This window comes from Hyaena hyaena, unplaced genomic scaffold (assembly GCF_003009895.1).
Source record: "Hyaena hyaena isolate Hyena2069 unplaced genomic scaffold, ASM300989v1 scaffold_122, whole genome shotgun sequence".
NCBI classification, from domain to species: Eukaryota; Metazoa; Chordata; class Mammalia; order Carnivora; family Hyaenidae; genus Hyaena; species Hyaena hyaena.
Window position 1 is genome coordinate 1,486,902 of NW_024080754.1, and position 23,506 is coordinate 1,510,407.

The window sequence follows — 23,506 nt, forward strand, 5'->3', positions numbered from 1 at the left end:
ACTCCTACTCTGTCTCTCTCTCTCAAAAACAAATAAACATTAAAAAAAATAATAAAGGATGAAAAAATAAAATAAAGAAAATGAGAAAGGATGCTAGGAAATTAGCAACAGCTTGTTTCAAAAACTACTTAAAGGTCAGAATTTGTTATTTCTAAAAACTGTGACTTCCTTGGTATTTTTATATAATTTATAAGACTAGTTCTAGATTTACAGAATTTCATAAAGTATGCTATGCTCTTGAACTGTCTAATGGATAAAACCAAAGATTTTCTTTTGAAGTTCTTCAAGTGTTTCTTCACTATTCAGATTGATTTTCTCGCTCTCTTCTGTAGTCTTCATTCTACTGCCAGGAGAATCTGCTGTCAGGATGAAACCAGATTCTTCCAGCGAATGCAAATCTAAAGAGCTTCCTTTCCTGGCTTTCTGATGCCGTAAAGAGGATCGGACAGAATTGTCACCTACATTTTAACCACACCCCTATAATAGGCATGTAGCAAATAATTCTGAGAGTCATATTAATAGCAGGGAAACAAGATGTCTGCCAATATTCTCACAGGAAGCTAGTGGTGAAAGACGGAATAGAAGCCAGGCTTTCAGAGCACTGGCTAGGCACTCTGTGTGGTCTCCCACACTGTCTCTCTTTTGAACTTCTCAGTTCCAAAGCAAAAATACCACCAAGGACGTTGGCATTATACAACAACAGACAGTCGCTTTTGTCCTTTCCTGTCCTTACCTAAAAACCATTGTCTCAGAGGGCATGGTGGGCTTCCTGAGGAGGTAATAAAGTAACACTGGTAATAATCCTCCCTAAGTTCTGTTTCTGAGCTGTTTCTGTCTTGAATGACACATACCGTGGCCATCATCCAGGAATTCCGTGATGGTGGCTGAAGTGCACTTGGACCAGGGCTTGGAAGCATCGATGCTGGTTAGGATGGAAGACATTAAGCGCTTATCTTCTGTGGAACCAAAGTTCTCTTCACAGAATTTGGAATCATCATGAGAGAGGCCGAGTAGATGTCCTAAGGGAGAGAAGAGAGGGAGTGCAGATAATGAGTGATTTTGCATTTCTACTTTTCCGTGACAATTATGCTAGCGCTTGGTTTCCCCCTCCCCCACCCCCAAATGTACATTAGTTCATTTTAATTGCCTTCTCATGCACAGACTGGACCCCCAGGGAAATTAAAGCTGCATGTAGTCAGAACAGTCACTTTTGGTGAACATTTAGAGGAAAACTGAAAAATTACATGAAGGAATAGATGGTCCCATAATCCATCTGGATCACACATGCTCAATGACATGTCGAAACAGGCCTTATCTGGAATCTAGACTTTGCAAGGCAACTGTAGGATTATGTCATAGCCCTTACCACATATTATTTTGATTACTTGTCTAATTTTCCGCCTTCTCTGATCAACCATGAGTCCCCATGAGATCAGAGAGCATCTCCTCCATCCACTATTGAAACTTCTGTATTCAACTCCATGTAGTGACTTCTATTTCTTTGGCCAAAGTAATAGGTAGATGACGGGGGGGGGGGGGGGGGAGAGAAGTGAAATGAGTAACTTTCCGGTTCCAAACAAAGGTAAGCTTGCTTTCACCCCTTCATTTCCTTTGTTTAGAGAGCTCTGCACGTTTGCTAATCCCCCAAATAAATGACATATTTTGAAAATATAGCCATCAAAGAAATGTCTAAAATACGAAGATGCCCATAATAAGCCCATTGTGGCCTGTTGGAGCTTAAAGAGAAAACAAATCCTAGAAACATAAGTGATTGTCCAAAACCACTCAGCCAGGTGGACAGTTGTGACCCAGCTCGGTCACATGCTCTCTGCAATCCACGCTGCCATTTCCAGTATCAAGCTCGGTTTCCTAATCATATTATGTTCTAGGCTGTGTTTTTTTTTTTATTATTATATAAATTAGTTTTCACATAGCCTAACGATAGAATGATATTCTCCAGTAAACCTAAAATGTTGTTTTTTTAAAAAAATTCCAGGACAGTAGTTTGCAGAGACTCTAAAAATATAGATAAGTAGACCCTAGTATTTTTTTTTTTTTTTTGGTAAAGGTTTATAGAATCATACACAAAGCATCAAAAGAGGGTGTACAAAATACTATAGAAAAATGAATACTGCATTGGGTTCCTGTATGCCAAAGGCAGGGAATTTGGTCACTCTGCCAAAAAAAAAAAAAAGCTAGTGTGCAACAGTAAAACCCAGCAGAGATGAAATCTTTCATTCCACATTCCAACTACTTTTGGCCAACTTGTTAAATCACCAACACCTCATAACAAAATTGTCCTCCGAGCAGCTGCTTGCCGCTGTGGCTGAAATTAAGTGGCTAGGGCTCAGTGACCTTCCCACATTTTTATGGTATTTATGCAGTTATTTACTTCAATAGCATTTGCCAGCCTAGCAAGTTTTCTGTGGGAGCCCCTCCTGCTCTCATGTTGTATTTCCTCAGTAGCACGAATGTGCATCAGAGTCTGTAAAGTGGGTCCCAAATAACACGTGAAAGACGACGGGCGGGGGTGGGGGAGGTTGTCCCATTTTTGGATGGTAGATTGAGTTTTTTTCATGCAACTCACAGCTCAGAAAAAACAGAACCTTTCATCATGTGCTGTTCAAAACGGCTTAAGTTACTGAGTACATCTCACACTTGAGAAGGCCCTCTGTGCTTCTTGAACATTTCCATCGGAGAATCTTTATCAGCCAACACAGTGGGACTTGTGTGGAAATTTCACACTTGGGGTCCCCCGACCCCCAGCATAAGAGAGAGAGGGAAAGTGGCCTAGGGTGGCTTCTGCCACATAACATTGATTTGAATCCAGGTTTTATATTTTAGAAAAATACGTGATTTCACATTCTATTTTGTAAGATACTCATATTTATTTAACAAAGCAATAGTCTTTTGCTCCAAATATATCTAAATAATAGTTTACATATAAATTTGTATTACAGCATCAGGTGATTTTGGAGGGTAAATTTCAGACTTCTGAATTAAAATACAGGTTGGGGTGCCCAGGTGGCTCATGGCGTAAGCTCCCAACTTTAGATTTGGGTCAGGTTATGACTCAGGTTATGATCTCACAGTTCATGAGTTCGAGCCCTGCATTGGGCTCCGTGCTGACAGTGTTGGGCCTGGATGGGATTCTCTCCCTCTCCTTCTCTCTCAAGTAAATAAATAAAAACTTAAAATAAAATAAAATACAGACCATGTGGCAAACACCAAAGTGCATTTGAGAAGCCATGCAGAGTACCTCAATTTTTTCTTTCATACAGAACGACGAGGCATATAATTTTTAAGGATTTCAATTATATAAGCAAAGCAGTTTATTTAAAAAATAGTTTGGTATAGTTTTATGAATCTTTTGGCATGTAAATTGGCATGCTAGTGTGAATTTTATGCCCCCTCAATTTCCTAATTTATCAATGTAACTTAGTTGCTGCTGAAGATACGTATAAGGAATTTTTATATGGCGACCAGAAAAGATTGTCATTCTGAGCATGAACAAACCCTAGTTCAGCTTCAGTAAGAGCTAATGAAGATGTGAGTTTTCTAAGATCTGCAAAAGTGAGTCAGGAATGGACTGCTTAAGGGTCAACTGAGAGACAGAATCTTTGGAGGAATATTCTGTTCTCCATGAAGAAACTGTCAGCTGGTTGAGAGAAGCATGCTCTCTCCAGGACAGTAAGAGTCATGGTCAAAGCGAAGAACATTTAAGCACCCACGGAAACAGCAGCCAGATCCAGGAGCTGGATCCAGGGCACAGTGAGCAAGACCCATGTGACTTCCCTTCAGGAGCTGGACAGGAATTACAATGGAAGATCAATGTGAGGAATGTTTGGACGCTCTTCAGGAGACACGTGACCGCCATACTAAAGGCTGAGAGCAGCAAAAGATGTGGTATTTTCAGATGTGATCCCCCAATCATTATGCTAAGCCCTCTACTGTCAGCCTGAAGTTTGCAAATAGCTTTGAGCCCTGAAATGGCAGGATTCGTATAAAAGCTCAAGATATTTTAAAAGGACACTCACTTTGATAACACACTATGATACTAAATTCTTATTCACATAGAAAAATCCAGAATCCAGAAAACTTAAGGCATAATGTTGGACCTGACAATAATACCTTTCGAGTTGGTGCTGTGAAAGGTTTAATTAGACTTGATCATGAGGTCAGTGATACCCTTAGACATCTGCCTTTTCCAGTGAGAATTTGTTCCGCAGTCACCCACAGGGAGGTTTAAAATTGTACATGTGATCAGAGACGAAGCATTTCTCTGATAAGCAGCCTTCAGCACGATTAGCACAGCTGGGATTTACATAAATGTGTCCCGGAGAATAAGAGAGCAAATGAAGAATATAAAGAACTGTTGGAGGAAACGTTTACAACCCCGGAAACCAAGGTGTTCTTTCATCAAAATGCATTTTACACGATGAGTCCTTAGAGCAATACAGAGCAGAGTCAGTTGCGGGGTGAAGGCCTTGGGGGAGGCAGAGCAATAGATTCAAGAGACCCACAGAGAAAGGCAATTCTTACCCTTGGAAAGGCTGATATTTCTTTCCCAAGTCCATGTAGGAAAGAAGAGTGAAGGGCACATGGGAGACTCAGTCGGTTAAGCATTTGACTCCTGATTTCGGCTCAGGTCATGACCTCAGGATTCCTCAGATTGAGCCCCATGTGGTGCTCCACCTTGACAGTGAGGAGCTTGCTTGGGATTCTCTCTCCTTCCTCCTCTGCTCTTACCCCTCCCCTTTCTCTCTCTCTCAAAGCAAATACAATTTAAAAAAGAAAAGAAAAGAGTGAGGAGTGAAAGCAGTTTTGAAGGTAAAAGAAGAGATCTGAGGAAGTTCAACCAAGCTCCTAGAGTAAAACCCCTACAGAGAGGAGACAGTGCAGATCATAGATAGAAGGCAATAACTCACTCTCAGGGTTTCAAGTAGAGGATCCAAAGTCTCGCTTTAAGGAGGAATTAGTATTTGTATTTGCAAGAATTACTATTAGTATTAATGTTTGGAAGTATTAATATTTGTAATTAGTAGACAGGCAAAAGATTTGAAGAGCTGTTCATCTGCTTTAACTATGTTAAGTCAGCTTGTTTCATAGTCAATCTTTAATTCTTGATTGATGCAATTGGAAACCTCTCACCTCAAATCCTGAGGCAATTAAGGAACAAACACTCTTGTGTAGTGAGGGCACTTGTTAATGACATTTGTATTTATATATGAAATCAGAACATGAAAAGTATTACAAAAGTCAGAAGGAAACTCAGAGAGTAACATCACTGTGTAATCCAGGATTTTCCCAAGTGCTGCAGACTTCAGAACTGCATCTTGCTTTCTGAAATCATTATTAGAAGTCACAATGTAGATTGCAAATGCTTTTGGAGAAAATACTTATCTATTCTTAATAGACATTAAATCATGCCGCGAATACAACAGTCTTGCTAATGAGTGCCCATCACACAAAGTAAGATCTGGAAGGAGCTTATTTGGATTACACAAGAAAATAAATTTCATGGTGAATTATGTCAAAGCAAAGACTATAGAGTAAGAGTCTGAATTACACTGTTATCTCAGAAATAGCAAACAATTAGCCACCGGCAATTTCTCTAGTACGATAATCGATAATCGTCTTTTTAAAGGCAAAATGAGTGGCATTTCATTAAATAAATTTCATCGTGATATTCACGATATAGACTTAGAGAGCATCTGGCCTCCTTAAATTCACAAATGAATCAGATGTTAGAAAATATGAGATAATGTACCCCCCGGGGCCGGGGGGAAGACACATTACAACAAAGGGAAAGGCTGACCCAGCCTCTTATTCAGCTCAGGTATTACTCTACAGCTAGGGCCACCTTATAGTATTAACCTCAGGAAGGAAATGTGGTTGTTTTTCTAAAGTTTGGTCTGAAAATGAAACAGAATTTCAAACTCTTGTATCTTGACCCTAAGCTGACCAATGGACAAGGGGACAGAGCACCACATCCTACAAAGTCACAAAAAGCTCTGTAATGTGTTTACTCAAGAAAGAGCCGCTCAGATGAAGCATCTGTTTCTTAATGAGGTCATGTTTTTATTTTACCTAATTTTCCAGCTGGGATTATTGAGGTGTAAGAAGGTCTTGCCAGGGGTTGAAAAGTGAGCCAATAGCTCACATGGGATCAGAATCCAGACTCCTTGAAGAAGAGAACCAGGAGCTCCAGTAATTGGATCCTACATGTCTATTCAAATGCAAAGCCTTAGGTAGAAGTGATAAAATCCTTAAACTCCCTTTTCAAAACGTTAAACATAAATGGCAAATGTTGTATCAGTTGTATAATTCAGAAGAAAGGAAACTTAATTTTTGCACCTTATAGCTAACTGTGTCAATATCCTTTTTAACCAAATTCAGGATTATCTCCTGGGAGATGAACACTAAAAAACCGTTACAGAATCGTGTCAAAATCTTGGGTTTTGGAGCCAAGTGAATTGGGTTCAAATCTTACCCTAGTGGCACGATAGTTGTTGACCTCAGACAGGTTTAGAAACTTCTTAAAAACACTTACATCTCTGTGTTTTCACCTCTCTTGGGTGACTCATTGCTAGGGCTTACCCCACAGAATTTTGTGAGAATTACATAATATAAAAGATGCGAGGTGCTTAGAAAATATGCTTGACAACTATCAAAGGGCCAGGGATTGCGAGCTAACTTTAATGTTCTCACTGATATCTCACTGCTTTGTTATACTTTTGAGTACTCTAATCTTTTAAAAAAATTTTTTAAACGTTTTTATTTATTTGTGTGAGGGAAAGAGACGCAGCGTGAGCAGGGGAGGGTCAGAGAGAGAGAGATACAGAATCTGAAGCAGGCTCTAGGCTCTGAGCTAGCTGTCAGCACAGAGCCCAATGCAGGCCTTGAACTCACAAACTGTGAGATCATGACCTGAGCCGAAGTCAGACGCTTAACCGACTGAGCCACCCAGGTGCCCCTTGACTACTCTAATCTTAAGTAGTGTTGATAAATTTTGATATTAACAGAAATTCTTAGTTTGGGAGAGGAGGAGAAATTTGCTAATCATTAGAGAAACAAAAATCATGCATTAAGTTTGTGATGTATTTACTTTTTATGCGACCTTCAGCTTGGGTTTCTACACATGTGGCAGACAACCTAAAGGCCTCCACAAGAGAAATGGGAATTGGGACACGATATAAAAAAATACAGAATCGGCACCAAAACCCCCTAAGTCTCTCAATGCTGCTGGACGTATCGTCAAGACCCATTCCCACCTTTCATCCGGGGGCCAAGAAAGACAGTGTGGCATTGCTTCGGACAAGATAGAAAAAAGGAAAAAAAAGTTTAGCTCATGTTGATTTGGGGGGTATGTACCAAGTTTAATCCTAGCTTCTTTTCACTTCACGTCTCACAGTTGGTTCTGACATCTGATTCTGTGAGTTGGCTTCGGTCTACGGTGTTTCGAGGGCCTCTGCTGCCTTTCAAAGCAAGGCCTTGTTAAACCTAATCGTCTTCGGGACCACAGTCACACACAGATCAGCACAGCCAGAGGACTCCCTCTAACCACAGCAAAACACTGGCAGCCATGCTGTTGCATCTCAGCCAATTCCTAAGCCTCCAGCTGAATACTTGCTTGGCTTTGACTTTTTAAGTTTCCCGACTTTAGCTTAGGAAGCATGCTGGAGTCTTTCACGGTGGAGAGCCTCACTTAGCACATTTTATAATTAACTACAATAAAGCAAAGCTTCAGCGAGTTTGCAAATGATGGATTTCATTAGTCTAAATAAAATCAGACTGTTCTCCCTCGAATTATGAGAAGCCGGCCCAACATCAATAACATTATGATTTTGAAGAGCCATGTGTGTTGCAGGTGAAATCTTTATTATTATAAGCCAATAATAAAAGTTCGACAAGTCAAAAGTATAAACTCAAAATGTAAACTTACATTCACTTGCAAACTTTCTACAGTTCACACTTGGGTTGTAAAATGGCCATAACCACATTCTTGCATCCACTCATGGCACACGGATGAAGACTGTGTTCTCGAGAGTTTAAAGCAACTTTTTAAAACGTCCTAACAATTTAGTCAATGTTTACATATACATAGCATAGCAAGGAGGAAGACAGATTATTATTGCCTGTGGAGAGTCTATACTTATCACAATCTATTTTCCAGAAGGCTGCACTGGCGTGAGTGGACGATATACCTCCAAAATCCGACTCTTTATATAGAAACAATTAGCAGGAAAAGGGAAGTGTTCCCATGAACATCTGGTCCAGGAAAAGAGTCACTTTTCAGAACTGTTCATTGAAACCATTCTGATTTTAACCTGATGGATAGAGAAGCTGTAAGATGGGTACTTCAGGCTTGTTCAAGTCCCTCATGTTAATTTTCAAGGCAGGAAATATTTTAGAGTGGATGAAAGACGAAAGGAAGTTTTTATTCAAATATGACTTTGTATTTTAAACCACTATGTACAGAAAGAAGCAGCGTTGGGGCATTGAATGAGAAATTTTAAGTCCATTAATGAAAGCGTTATTCTTTTCTTTTTTTTAATTTTTAAAAAACATTTTTTAAGTTTATTTGTTTCAAGAGAGACAGAGGGTGAGTGGGGGCAGGGCAGAGAGAGAGGAGAGAGAGAATGCCAGATAGGCTCTGCACTGTCAGGCTGACTTGGGGCTCGAACTCACAAAAGGAGAAATCATAGCCTAAGTCAAAATCAAGAGTCAGATTCTTAACCGAACAAGCCACAGGAGCCCCTGAAAACATTCTCCTTAATCAAATACAGTGAAACCTTGGAGTGCAAGTAACCTGGTCTGTGAGTGTTCCACAAGATGAAACATGTCTAACAAATTTTAACTTGATGAACGGGCAATGTCTTGCAGTACGAGTAGTATGTGATGCCAAACGTCACTGATCACAACTGAGCCAAAGGTTCTTGAAGTTCGCTTTGATATACGAGTGCTGTGAATTACAAACATGTTCCCAGAACGAATTATGCTCGCAAACTATGGTTTTACTATATATCCTTTTACTCCTTACAGAAGAAATAAAGTAGAAAAATTATGGGACGAGCCTAGAAAAATTTATTCATGGCTTATGCTTTGAGCAGAGTAACATATTTACACAATCTGTGTGCATGAGGCAAACTGCACAGTTTGAAATGGTCTCAAGCAGATTCAAAGCACTCTGACAAAACAGGTCATTTTACCACTGTCCATAGCCTATATATATAACCTCCCAATCTGGAAAGTGGCAAATGTCTAATAAAAGGAAGAGAGGAAATTACATGAGAAGAATGAAGTGGAATTAGAATTTAGAGCATGGTTAGCTCAGACCCATGATTTTATGCAACAATCTAAAAATAAAGCACTGGAAACAGCTCAGTGAGTGGCATCACCAAAGATCACAACTGGCTACAGAGGCAAGACTATAATAATAGACGGATGATTAGGAAATATTTTGTGGGGTTATTGTCTCTAATTTCTTTAAGGCTCATACTTTATAACACATGTTCACAATATCCAGGCAAGAAGTGAAATTAAGGAATAATAAAACAATTAGAAAATAAAGAGAATACAAGCCAGATCCCTTTGTGAAAGGGAAGTTAAGTCCACATCCCTTTATCCCTAGATCTTAAATTTCTCAGACTAAGCTATATGTCATGCAGAAAGATAAATTAAGTAGGCAGTGTTTAACTAAAGAATGGATTGTAGAGAATTCTAAAGGAGATAGAGATGACCCAATCAGTAAATTAAAGGGAACAAAGGTCATGGTCATATAATCAAAGATTCGGGTTTGAGTTTTCCCATAGAAGCCTACACTTCTCCATCACTGTTTGCTTGCAAAACTGTGCCCAATACTGTACTATTAAGAAAAGTTCTCATTGCACATATACAGTTTTATTTTTATTTTTTAAGTTTTTTTTTTGTTTTTTTTTTTTTTTTACTTATTTCTGAGAGAGAGAGAGACAGCGCGAGCAGGGGAGGGTCAGAGAGAGAGGGAGACACAGAATCTGAAACAGGCTCCAGGCTCTGAGCTAGCTGTCAGCATAGAGCCTGATGCGGGGCTCAGACTCACAAACTGTGAGATCATGACCTGAACTGAAGCCGACGCTCAACCGACTGAGCCACCCAGGCACCCCTTACATATACAGTTTTAATAAAACATTTGTTCTCATAAGCACCTGTCTTCCTACTTCTCAGGCTGCTGGGTCTGCCTATGTCTACCCTTGATTTAGGAATTCAGGAAGGCTGGGAAAGCTGATGCTGGAAGGTTCTTCTTTCCAGTGCAGTTGCCTTGAGAGTCTAACGCAGCCCCCAAAAGGTTCATTTGCTGCCACAGCGATACTCTTGCAGAGAAACCTCCCAAAAGCTAGCAATGTATGATAACAGGCCACTGCAGGATTAAAGGGAGAAATAGAGCTTCCTTCAAGAACTTTGTAATGCCTTCTTTAGAAGATCAGAATGTAGGGCTCGTAATCTTACGGATGGCTGACGCCACAAGCCAACAGCATCGCTTACATACCGAGTGGAAGACAAACCAGCCTCGATACCCACAGATACCCACAGATAAAAACCTTTCTTTCAGAACTTCCATCACTCTGAATAATGGTGATTAAATACTGGTGTACTATTAAAATCATCTCTGCTTCATTATAATCTTTTTGAGTATTTGGGCTAATTCTTCTTAGCTTCTGCCACACGTTCAGAATGTTGCCTTGGGCAGATCTTGGGTCTCTCCCACTGCCTCACTCATGCACAGACATAGATATGTAATAAATACTGACTAAGGATCTATACGAGGCTGTATTCTTATCAGCTTAGTAGGTATAATAAATGAGGGATAGGTAAAGACATATTCCTAGCCCAGAAGCTCAAATAGCATATGTGTTTTAAAAACCTTTTCAGGCACACCAGGTCTTTTAAAGTCACACAGCAGAGAGCCACACCTCATTCTTAGCCCACGTTATAGACAAGAAATGGAGACTCAATGTCTGAATCTCTTGTGGGACACAAATCAGAGACCATGGAGGCAGAGATGAGACTTCATCTTGAAGCTACAGATGCCCAGATGATAATGTAATTAAATGATTATCAGCGATAAATTAATGTAAATGAAATTATTATCCGTGGTGCTGTAAGATGGTTATTCACGTGAAGGCTTTTATGTTTGTGTGCTGTCATTTAACTTAGATGGTAAGAAGAGCATCGGTTAAAATTAAAGTCATGATTAATACTTAAGAATAGACATTTAACTCCTGATTTCTATTTCACTGCTGTGTTACACTGACTTACACAATTACATCTTTGATTTGGAGTTATTTAAGTCTCTACAGAAAGCATAGCAGCTAGAAATCTGGCCCTTGTGAAATGTTCTCTGCCTACTAGCAATGTGAAAAAGGCTTTAATTTCTGTTTAAATTACAGTTTTTGGTTAAAAACCTAAATCCGTTTAATAAAAATAGAACAAAAAAGTATCAAATCATACTTTGCTCCCAAAAAGATGATGCTAAAAGGTGATGCATACATTTAAAATTAAATGAATTTGTTACCTAAAGAGCAAAACAGAAGCGTATGTGGTTATAAATAACAGCTGGTATCTATAACCTACCCAATTTGGGCCCTAAAATAACTCCATGAAATCGGCACCATTATTCCTATATTTCAGATATGAAAACAAGCTTGGAGAATTTAAATAATAAGACCAATGTGACACAGTAGAAAGTACTTTAGCAAGAATTGAGCCCAGATGTGTCTGATTCTAATGTCTAATTCTAAGTACAAAAGCACTCGTATACCTAGGAACCGAGGTCACTGCCCGGGAAACACATTTCATGATTGCTGGGCTATTTTTCAACAATCAACTCAGTCCTGTATTTCTACTTTTAAGATTTAGATGTGTCTCTTATAACACACAAATTGGGTGACATTTGAAGACAGACCCTGTTGACTGTTGGTCTTGGTTTGCCTTTGTTATTAACAATGAGATAGGGCTGTTTGTTATAAGCTATTCTTTACCTTTGACAGGAGCTATTATCACTCACAGTGGAATAAACAAGACAAGTTCCTGTGCAAACTGATTAGCCCTGGAGGAGTCAGGAGAATCTTGGGTAACTTTCAAGAGGGACGTCTCTGCATTTCATAGTCAACTGTGACAAATTCCGTCTCAGAGTCATTGAGGAATGCCTAGAAAGACAGTAGCTGTAGCAAATTTCTCTTACACTTTTAAATGACACTGTCAAAAGGGAACATCTACTGTGTGCCTGACTTTGCCTTCCTTCTCCCTAACTAGTTAACCCTAAAAGTGCAAATATAAACACACTTAATCCCCAACAGTACATCTGAACCTGGAGAAATCTGGAATTAATGGCCAAGTATTTTGGTTCCCGTTGCAGCTGTTACAAGTGTTTGATTTGGCGAGGGAAGAGAAAAGGCGCTGCATACCAATTTCATGAGCCACGGTGAAAGCCGCATGGAGGCCATCATCTTCAATCACAGCACAGCTGCGCTCCGGGGAACATATGGTCCCAACGTCTGCCATTCCCAGGGTGTCACATGAATGATGCCCACATAAATCCTGCCCCGGAGAAAGAAAGAAATCATTAAAATCAATTTACATCCAGAAGGAGCCACCTTGTAGAGCCACTTGCTCACTCCCGACAGCAAGAGTGGGATATGTTTATGGTGTCACCTGTTCAGCTCTGGAAATGTTCCAAAGACAAATTAATGGCATAGACTCTTCTAAACATCTCTGAGCCCCCTAGGGGATGGGGCTCCATTGCATTTCAAAAGATGTCCTGGGATTGTGGCTTGTCCATTAAGATAACAACCTCAGCTTTAACAAAACGGTACTGCGTATATCCAGACTCGTAATGCCTGGGATCACTTTCACATATAGTCATGCTTACCAAAGCCCTAATATTCTGACCAAAAGTCATGCTAAACTTATCAGAAGCCTGGCCTAATAATTTCTTTTCCATCCCAGGGGCAAACTGCAACCACATATTTGTGGCAAAATACAAGTGCATCAGTAACTCAAATAGGAAACTAAATTGTAATCCAAAAGCATGATCTCTTGAAAGATAGTCTCTTCATTTCCAAGTGGAGTTGTAATTTCATTGGTTACGTCTTCAAAAATGTATGCACGCTTACTCATAGCATTCAATGTAGCGCTTCTCAATCTGGTCAATCTGTAGAAAATATATGTAATATATTGTGTTTATATAAGTGAGCGTGTACGTTTTTCTGGTGGGAAGTTGTATAGCTTTTAAAAGCTTAAAGATGGGCACCTGGGTGGCTCAGTCTGTTAAGCATCCGAATTCGGCTCAGGTCATGATTTCACGGTTTGTGGGTTCGAGCCCCGCATCAGGCTCTGTGCTGACAGCTAGCTCAGAGCCTGGAGCCTGCTTCAGATTCTGTATCTCCCTCTCTCTCTGACCCTTCCCTGTTCATGCTGTTCAGGCTCTCTCTCTGTCTCTCAGAAACAAATAAAAAACATTAAAAAATATTTAAAAAACTAAAAAAATAAAAGCTCAAAGAAAAACACGATCACATTCCATTAAAATGATCATGAAATGTGGTCAATTTAGATGAAAGTGACATCACAAGACAATTTTAAGTTAGGAAGCGTAAAGAGAAAATGTAAGTGAGAATTTTGTACATGATCGACTTATAATAAGCTTTTCCTTAAATGCTATTTGAGTATTAAGAGATACTAGAACTTCTTGGGTTTGACTACCGTTTTCAATGAAAATTAATTAACACTGTGTACATTTACATCCCCAAATGCAGGATAGTATCGTAGTAAGCCATAAATGTATAATTGAAGAAGAAAACATTATTTTTAATATCATTATAAAAGATGGCTATTTACCAGTTGAAATAATAAGTTGTTTCTATTATAGTTATTATCTTTCTATCCTCGATTATGACAATGTCTGGCTTATTTGCTTAATTGAGGTGAACTGTGACATACGGTCAGATGCAACAGAGACCTTGCACACCTTCAACATACTGTATGCTAGGAGGCTGTCTACAGGTTCCAGGAAGTCAGTGCAAGACGGTCTTACTACATAACCAATGTCACCTACTCAATGTCAACACAGGCTTCTAACTCTTCCCTTATTTTGCTGCATAAAAATCTAACCAAGGTAAAGAATACTTAAAAGATATACCCTATGATCTTCTCTCTAGTACATTTTCAGGTCCTTACTGTGTTCCATATATTATGAGATTCCAGCTGTGATGCATTACATTGATGCCACCATGTTATTATAGCTTCAGACGGTGGAAATCTCAGCCAAGTAGCCTTGGTGAATCAAGTCACCAAACCAGCAATAGCCTCCCCAAGTTTCCTGTGTCTCCTCATATGTCATCCCGTGGGATCTCAAATTACAGCTGTTGAGAACAAATTAGTAGTTTTTAAAATTGAAATTGGAACACACTTCTGCATAATAATCAGTCTTTGAGATAATAATATAGTACAATACATTTTTAATCCGGTTTTTCTCCAATCATTTCAGTAACATTAAGACCCAAGGCTCAGTTGTCATTGCTAGATGCCATAGGTCATTTCTGCACACGTTTTTTAAACCAAGATTTGTGTTTATCTTCACAGTTTGGGAGTCGTTATCTTCAAATAATGAAATGCAAGAATTGTTGCCCCTTCTTAATCCGTATGTCATTAATAAACTCAGATTAAGAGCCACAGGAAATGGAGATGCCCTTCTGGTTTGAACAAAGTTTAAACTGGCTTCTTAATATCTCTGTTTGCTGGTATCAATTGCTCATTAGAGGCTATCAACTCTCCTTGTTATCCATGAATTGCATGAAATGCATTTGGCCCTTTGCCATAGAAATGTGTGCATGTGACAAAATTATGAACAGAAGCAGTGGCTGTTTTTTTTTAAGCACACTGATTAAACCCCTTGACGGCATGGCCATACTCTATATAATTTTGTAACTATAATTATGTAAACTGGCAACCTCTCAATTCCATTCATGCATTTCAAACCTTGGCAGCCCAGTTATGGTTTCATCCCCAAGATTTACAATGAAAGTCTGTATTTCTTTGTGATCCAATGTTTATTCCAATGTATTACAACTCAACTTGTGCATCAAATTATTAAGAATATAGCAAACCACATATATCTATTTGTGGTAGAGATTTTTAACAACATTTATAGGTGTACACTTTATTTGAAGTTAGTAGGAGTTTTTAAAAGTTTTCAGATCAGGAGTAAAGATACAAGGGGGCGATAGCATCTATCTGTCTATCTATCTATCTATCTATCTATCTATCTATCTATCTATCTATCATATCCATTCATCCCTCTATCTATCTATCTTATGGATCTGGAGGAAGAGAATATTGAAAAAATGGTGAATCGTATATAGTATCCACATAAAACGCAATTAAATGAACATTGCTAATAGAGTTTTTCTGATTGGTCACTGTAGATCTGAAGTTATATCTTTGTTATGTTAAAGACGGTTCTTTTCATGTAGGATCAAAATCTTATCACTATGGTATAGATAGTACTGCAAAGGAAGATTAGTAAATTGTAAAAGTTGGAGAAGTATGCAAAAACTTAACAGGTGGGCTTGGGCTGTATGCCAGGGGATATGACTGGGACATTGTATCTAACTCAAAAATAGAGCTTAGATGGTCAACTTGACAAGAAGTCACTGACGTGGTGACCACTCACCAGATGTGGCCATTCGGGGATTATGTGTCAATATCTGTGACTTATATGGAATTTAGAAGGACTAGTAGCACCCCAGACCTATTCTTGTGGATGGAGTGGGGGGTAGGGAGCCAGCAAAGTATGCTACCTTGAGAAGCAGATGCCCAGAAGATAGTACAACTTAGCAAATCCTAGTGGTCAGTACTGGGTGGGGGAAATGAACAAAGAAGACATGAGAATGCAAAGAGGAATGAGTAACAGGAGTTGTAGGATTTCTGGAAGACTAGTCTCTCATGCAGCATAAATGTGCTGAGGGAAGGAGCCAAAAGCAGCACAGGTAGGAAGAGCCATCATCACACCTGCAGCAATGGCAGCCCATATTAAGGGAGAATTCCTTGTACAAGGGAATCCTGAGTTAAATAACAGCAACTTCTGTGTCTATAAATATTACCATCTCATAAGAGCAAGCATGGAGCTCAAGAGAAGGGCACAGAAGAGGGCTTAACTAGCCTCAGATGTCTGTGTGACCCCTTAATTCCTATGCAAAGGGATTAGTGATAGAAGAATTAATCTTGCGCGGAACATATTTTAGTCATAAGTATTATATACACAGACACACCATAGTTCATATTTACTTGTGCATCCAATTCTGGAGGTGTCATCTGCCTTTCTGCTTACCTATACAGCGATCCCCAATAATAGAGGTCTTGATTTAGATCTCAAGAGAAAACTGTATCAGGTCTGTTAGTCTGGCCATTATAACGACCCATGTTATACAATCTGTCCACACTTTTGGATTCAACTAGGTGATGCCATACACAGAGACCACAGATCCAGGTGCATTTATTCCTAAAAATTACTGTGTGCCTACAATCTGCTGATGCTATGCTCCGTGCTGACACTATGATAAATAAATAAGATCTGATCTTGATCTTAAGAAGCATTGTGATCAAGTGAGCAAAACAGATATGCCACGGAGTCAACTTGTGACATGCTAAAATGAAGAGATTTTTGAGGGAGTGTAGAGTGCAGATTCACCCTTGGGTGAATCTGAATCAATAAAAGTGTCTCAAAGGAGTTGACTAGATATTGAGGGATGTATAGAAGTCTGAAACTCTTCGAGGAAGGGTATCCCAACCAGGAAAAACTGGTCAATAAATCAGGGAATGGTAAAGGGTGGGCTCTGTTTGGAGGAATGAAAGGAAGTTTGTCGTGACTGGAGAATGTAGGATTTGTTGGGTGAAAGGTAATCAGGAGAAGCTGGAAAGACAGTGTGTGCCTGAGATTCAAGATTGGACTTACTGCCTGATAAAGGTGAAGTAGGAAGAAGGGAAAGAGGGAAGCAGCAAACTGGGGGTTATGGGGTGGAAATGCTTGGAAGAGTCCTTTTGAGGAACAGGAACGGAAGCTGACTGGACACAGTCAATGCAAAGTAGATCGCTATTTTCTTTAGGTTTTATTTATTTATTTTGAGAGAGACAGAGAGAGACAGAGAGAGAGAGGGCTCGAAAGCAGGGGAGGAGCAGAGAGAGGGAGAGAGAGAATCCCAAGTAGGCTCTGAGCTGTCATTGCACAGTCCCCCACGACACGGGACTGACCTGAGCCCAAATCAAGAGTCAGATGCTTAACCGACTGAGTCACCCTGGCACCCCTAAAGTAGATCACTTTTAAATTCTAATTAGTAAAAGTCATTATGTAAGTTGTTTATATGCTTTGAGACAAAGTTCCCTCATCATTAACATAAGGAATTCGGACCAGGTGATCCCTAAGCCTTTCCAGCTATACCTGTGTTGGCATTAAATGAAAACACTCCAATTTATAGGTGGAGAAATTAAAGCTCGGGGCAATAAGTGTCCAAAGTTGCAAACTTGTGACTTGTGAAGCCAAAATTTAAACCAGTATCTAGGGGTGCCTGGGTGGCTCTGTCGGCTGGGCACCGACTTTGGCTCAGGTCATGATCTCACGGTTCGTGAGTTCAAGTCCCGCATCAGGCTCTGTGCTGACAGCCAGCTCAGAGCCTGGAGCCTGTTTCAGATTCTGTGTCTCCCTCTGTCTCTGACTCTCCCCTGCTCATTAGGTTTCTCTCTCTTGGAAATAAATAAAATGTTTAATAAGTAAATAAATAAACCGGTATCTAAACATCCCAATTTGTAAACTGCCTTCACCATGGAACTGGTAAATCATCACACATGTTTTTCTTGACAGGTTTAAGAGACTGTCTTTAAAGAACCTATTTTAATGTAAAAGAGGAAACCAGGGACAAGGAAAGGATTCTGGAAAAGCAAAATTAAATCCTGGGGAGATCAGATTTCTACTGTTTGATGGCAGAAGTGGTGTGAATTCCAGCAGGGGCGCTCCTCCAGGATGAAAATGGTTTCTATGCCAGAAAATTGACTGGTGCGAAGTTTCTCTAATTAGAGTGCCAGGTATAGTCCCTACAGTAAAGTGTGTTGGTTTGATAAGTTAATTACTAGCACTATTCTGTGGACTCCCAGACACAACGTTCAAGGTGGCCCGGCCCAGTAAACAGGGGTGGAAAACATATCCTCACACATTCGCTTCATGCCTGAAAAACAAGCAATTTAAGAGAAGACATCTGGACCCAAAATTTGAGCGGTTCTCAGAGCCCATCAAAACATGGATTTGATGGCTTGGCGTCTGGCTGCTAAGCAACGTACTTCTTACATTCAAAACAGAGTTGTAAAAGTAGATTCCAGGTGCCAACTCTGGGTATTTCTCATTGAAAAAAAAAAAAAAATTAGCCCTGAACTTTTCTCTCAGGTCTTAGGGCACCTGATTTCTATGGTGGAAGGGCTCAGATCATCTCTGCTCTCGGTCTCTTCTTTTCCACATTCTGAAGCATTAGGTGGAACTTGACTTTACATTTTGAGGCCCTCTTAATGAAGGTGGCATAAGGGACTTATAAGATCTTTCTCAGGCCCCTAATTAACAGCATTCTTTGAAACAAAACAATGCACATGCTTTTCAAATATTTGGTTCTCCTCAAGATGTATATACCAGAGGGCCAACCAGAGCCTAAATGAGATTTGCTTTACCAAAAGTATGCTTCTGCTTGGCAGGGAGGCCAGGGAGGGCCTGTGTAAAATATTTTCCATGTGCAGACTACTTGGGAAAATGTATGTTATTCTAATACTTATTAACATTAAGATTAAGAAACCATTCATTTCTTTCTCCCTTGCTTTTATCTACTTAAAATGTACTGATATGTTTCAGAGCTCAGAAAATAGGAATGGTTAACTCAATAAACACACAAATAATAAAATAGAACACAAATCCAGAAAAGCAATAGGCAGATCATTTAGAACCACTGACTGGTTCTCCTTTTTTTAAATTTTATTTCTGGGAAGCAATTAGGAAAATATGGGGCAGGAGGTAGGGAACAATGGGGTCTTCTATTAATTTTTGTTTTAAAAAATATTGGAAATGTGCATTTGTCTTCCAAAATGAAAGCAACCTATTAAAATGACCTACTCCTTGGAGCAGTGCGCCTACGAAAGTATTTTTTCCACTGTCTCTAGAGAACTTCCTTCCATAAATTCTTTGAAGCCCTTGTTCTTGGTGGCTTCTCGTGATGCAGCAAAGCAAGAAATCCAGACATGGAAAATTGCTTACAAGAAAAAAAAAAGTCTTGGAAACAAAATAAAGGAGGGCTAGTTTTACAGGAGAAGCTCACTTCATAACAGAAGGCTACAAAATGAATGTTCTTCCATTTCGAAGATTAATGTAGCCCAAAGAAATTACGGGATGGTTTTTCGATCACTTAATGAGAAGGAAGATTTTTCCACCGTGCCTAGCATGATGTTCTGCCAGTTTCTTCCTAAACTGCTGCCCTCTGGCATCTTTGTTTACATGTGGTTTGCATTTATACCCACCCCACGGGCCACAAGTGTTTCTCCCTTCCAAATTTATCGACACTTTTCCTTCATACTTATTCCTCTCAGAAAAACCGAGAATTAGGTAGTGGAGCTGTGATTCGGCCATTTGCAAGCCATCATCACATCTTCTCTCCTAGCTCTGGTCACTCCATGTCATACCATATGCTTCTGCATGACAGTTCAAAATTTCGAATCCTTCAGCTACCCTGGATGGATCCCAAACACTTAAAGAATGAGCTTTACCAGGCATCTGAGAGGCCTGACTTAAAACTGCCAATCAGAGCACAGTCATGAGGTAGGCTCAGGGCTCTGAGCGAGCCAGGCTCAAAACCAGCCCAGACTGTGTCTGAATGTCACACTTACGTGGTGAGTGAACGACTGAGCAAATAGATACTGTGTTCTTCCCAGAACCTCTGGGCCTATACTGATCAGTTTCTTTCCTTTCCTGTAACCATTTTCCTTAAAAGAGGGAAATGCTGGGCAAACATTCCTTTCTTGTGTCTTGACTCTTTGCCCAGGTCTTTCTACACTGAGGCTTCAGAAACATACTCATCCAAAACCCAAACATGCAAGCTGGATGTGACCCTTCTCTGGCACTTCCGGAGGGACAGGCGGGGCCTGACCAGAGGACGCGGCAAAGGAGGTGCTAAAGATCCTGACAACATTGGGTTTCTAGATCCTCCTTGCCCTCCTGAATTCCTTCCTTACCAGAAACAAAAATTCCACCAAGGTGGACATGTAAGAACTTCATTCAAAAAGCCAAATTAGAAAAAGAGTCTCTGCTTTGGAAAGTCCTTCCTCAGTTTTATGTCACAGAAGTGGCTCAAGTAAGAAAGTGTTGACATTGACAAAGAAAGGTCCTGGAAGAAAGTGGCTACAACGGATGAGCCAACAGGCCCTTTCCATGAGGTTGGACACAGTTGTATACTTGCGCTGAGGGAGAAGTAGAAGTAGAGGATCCCCCTTCCCCTGCCCCCACAAAAACAGAAGAGAAGGGGGGGTAGGAGGAGGAGAAGAGAAAGAAAAGGAGGAGAGGAAGAAACGAAAACAAGGAAGGAAGGAAGGAAGGAAGGAAGGGGCTCAGTCAGCTAAACGCCCCAGTTCAGCTCAGGTCATGATCTCACGGTCCATGAGTTCAAGTCCTGCATCGGGCTCTGTGCTGACAGCTCAGAGCCTGGAGCCTGCTTCAGATTCTGTGTCTCCCTCTCTCTCTGCCCCTCCCCTGCTCACACTCTGTCTCTCCTTCTCTCAAACATAAACATTAAAAAAAAAAAAAAAGACAAATTTGCTTTTCTCCTTCTCCCATTTAGCTCTGTACATTTTCACAACTATTCCAGTCCCTTCTTCTCCTATTTATGCCTCTAGGACACCATATCTCAGACTAGAAGCATCCTGTCTTCTTGCCGGATTGTCTATGCAGGTCTAGGCATTCAAGGCAGGGACTGCTGCTGGGGAAACCCTGACCCAGACCCAGCAGAGTCGAAGGCTGGCTGGGTACCTGCAACGAGTCCTCGGGCAAATCCCCAGCGGCGGGTGGTGTGCGGGAGAAGCCAGGCAGTCAGCAGGACCGACTTCTTGACCTACCTCCTTCCACGCGCGCCTGGACCACCCACGCAGGTTGGACTTACCTCCCGCGTGAACAGGATGGCCGCGTCGTAGTGCTCCTCGTGGTCATCCTCCAGCTGGTTGTGCTGATGCTGCCACTTGCAAAAGTTCTTGAGCGTGGTGGCCGCGTTCTTGCTCACCTCCAGGCTCTTATCCTTGTCACCCAGCACCACCACCTTCACCACGACCAGGCGGATGTGGTTCTCGATGCTGGCGTGGCTGTACAGCCTGTTGGCGATGGAGGCCAGGGTCAGCAGGTAATGCTGCAGGCCCCGGCCATACATCCGCGCCATGGACGCGTCAGCCACCAGGAGAAGCTCCACCTGGCGGGCGCGGGAGATGGAGCGGCGCCGCCGCCGCCACCACGTCTGGGGTCCCTGGGTCCCCTCGGAGGAGGGAGCCGTCTGGTCCAGGAGCTGCGGGGCCAGCTCCCAGCGTGGGTCTGGGCTGCCGCGCGCCGGGGGGCGCTCGCGAGGCCCCGGCGGGGACGCGGGGGTCTCGCAGCTAGCGCGCGGTGGCAAGGCCTCAAAGCTGAAGCCCTCGCGGGTATAGACGTGCAGGATCCGCGAGGACCCATCTCCGTACACTCGCCCGGCCTCTGCCTCGGCCCAGGGCCCGCGCAGCAGCGGCTTCAGGGTGTAGCGCGCGTGCTTCACCGCGAAGAAGCCGTCGAGACCTCCGCAGAGGTCGAAGACAGCCAGGGAGCGGGGGCTGCCGTCCACCGTGCCTCGGTAGAAGCAGTGGTCGCTGTGGCGCCGAGTCGCGCTCGGGCCGCTCCCTGCAGGCGCAAAGCCAGCGGCGCCCACCGAGCCATCTCGCTCCAGGTCCAGGAGGAACCTCCGTCCGCCCGCGTAGACGAGGTAGCCCACCTTGCCGCCGCCGGAGTAGATCTGGTCGATGTTCTGCACCAGCCCGCTGCTCCTGCGCTGCGGCGCCAGGGGGTGCGGGTGGCCCGGAGGCTCGGCCCGCTCCTGCGCCTCCTCCCCCTGCTGCCGGCGGGGCTGGGCGGCCGCTGCAGCAGCCCAAGGCTGCCCGGCTTTATCCTGGGCAGGTGCCGCGGCGGGGCCCGCGGCGACCGGGGGCAGGCGGAGCGCGCACAGCAGCAGGGACGCCCACCCGAGCAGCATAGTGCGCTGCCCGCGGGGAGGGGCCGCGCGACGGGGACTTTATGGGTATTTGTTATTCGGTATGGAAGTTGCCGGGGCGGGAGGTGGGGGGCACACACACACACACTTGCTTGCAAGGTTGAGTCAAGTGTCGGAGGGAGGAGGACCTGGCGGCAGCGCCAAGCGGGTCCCGGCCTCCGTGCCAGCGTGCGAACTTTTCTTTGTTGGTTTGGAAAATGTTTGGATTCGTGCGCCGGAAAAAAAGGGAGGAAAAACAAAAATAAGAGAAAAGTCGGGTTGTGGAGGTTCCGCAAACACGGGGAAACGGGGGGAAATAACCCCAATCTAATCCCAGATGCAGCCACAATCGCTGCACGACAAAAAGTACGGATGGTGCCGCGCACCAGGCTGGCAACTGGTGCGCGCAGCCTCGCGCGCGCTCGCTGCTCTGGACCCGCCGGCAGCCGGGGTTCTCCGCGCCGGAGCCCGCTTCCTTTCTTATTTTGTGCGTTTCCTCTACCAGAACCAGGAGGAAAGGAAGAAAGAGAGGAAAAAAGCCATGAAAATTAAAACGAAAAATGCGAGTCGCGGCCTGCGGGCAGCCAGCGGCGCGCGCGTCCGTGTCCCTCCGCAGGCGGCGTCTTCCTGCTCGCCGTCATCCCCAGTCGGCCGCTGCGAGCGCGGAGAGCAGCGCGAGCGCTGTGAAGATGCGAGGAGGTGGAACAATGAATTTATAGCGGCGTGCCATCCTGCAATGGCAATTTCAACAATTCGTCACTGCAAGCTGCCTCTTAAAGGGAGAGCTTCCCCCACCCCTTCCACCCTCCCCGGTCCGCGCCTAATCAGATGGGGGAGGGCGGGCGACGGGTGGGGGTGGGGGGGGGCGGTGATCGAGGAAAAGAAGACCGAGAAGGACCCGGCGAGGTGGAAGGAGGGACGAGGGAGGGAGCAAGGGCGAGAGGGAAGGGGGGGAAAAGTATTGGGGTAAGAAAAACAGATTTCCTTGGCCTCGTTTAAAGCCACAGTGGCTCCGGGTTTGTCTGATATTTCACAACCAATCGGGGTTGGCTAACCCCGGCTTACCTCATCTCCTGAAAGGGGTGTTTTGGTGTGTTTTTAAAGTTACTGGGACATTTCAAGCCTCTCCCTGCCTGCTTCTCTCCTCTCCGTCTCCCTCCGTTGGAAGTTCCTGCCGCGAGTTTTTCCTCTTT

The 23,506-nt window shown here is 42.7% G+C and overlaps 1 protein-coding gene across 1 annotated transcript in view; it reads right to left on the reverse strand.

The window, feature by feature from the left end:
• ADAMTS5 (ADAM metallopeptidase with thrombospondin type 1 motif 5) overlaps nt 1-22,414 on the reverse strand; it is a 47,205-nt gene extending 24,791 nt beyond the window's left edge. Inside the window, exons 1-3 of the mRNA XM_039237289.1 lie at nt 21,213-22,414; nt 12,447-12,579; nt 852-1,019 (exon numbers count right to left, since the gene is read on the reverse strand). Of these exons, the coding sequence (XP_039093220.1) occupies nt 852-1,019; nt 12,447-12,579; nt 21,213-22,316 (1,405 nt within the window). The 5' untranslated portion in view covers nt 22,317-22,414. The remainder of the gene's footprint in view (nt 1-851; nt 1,020-12,446; nt 12,580-21,212) is intronic.
• Nucleotides 22,415-23,506: the final 1,092 nt, after the last annotated feature.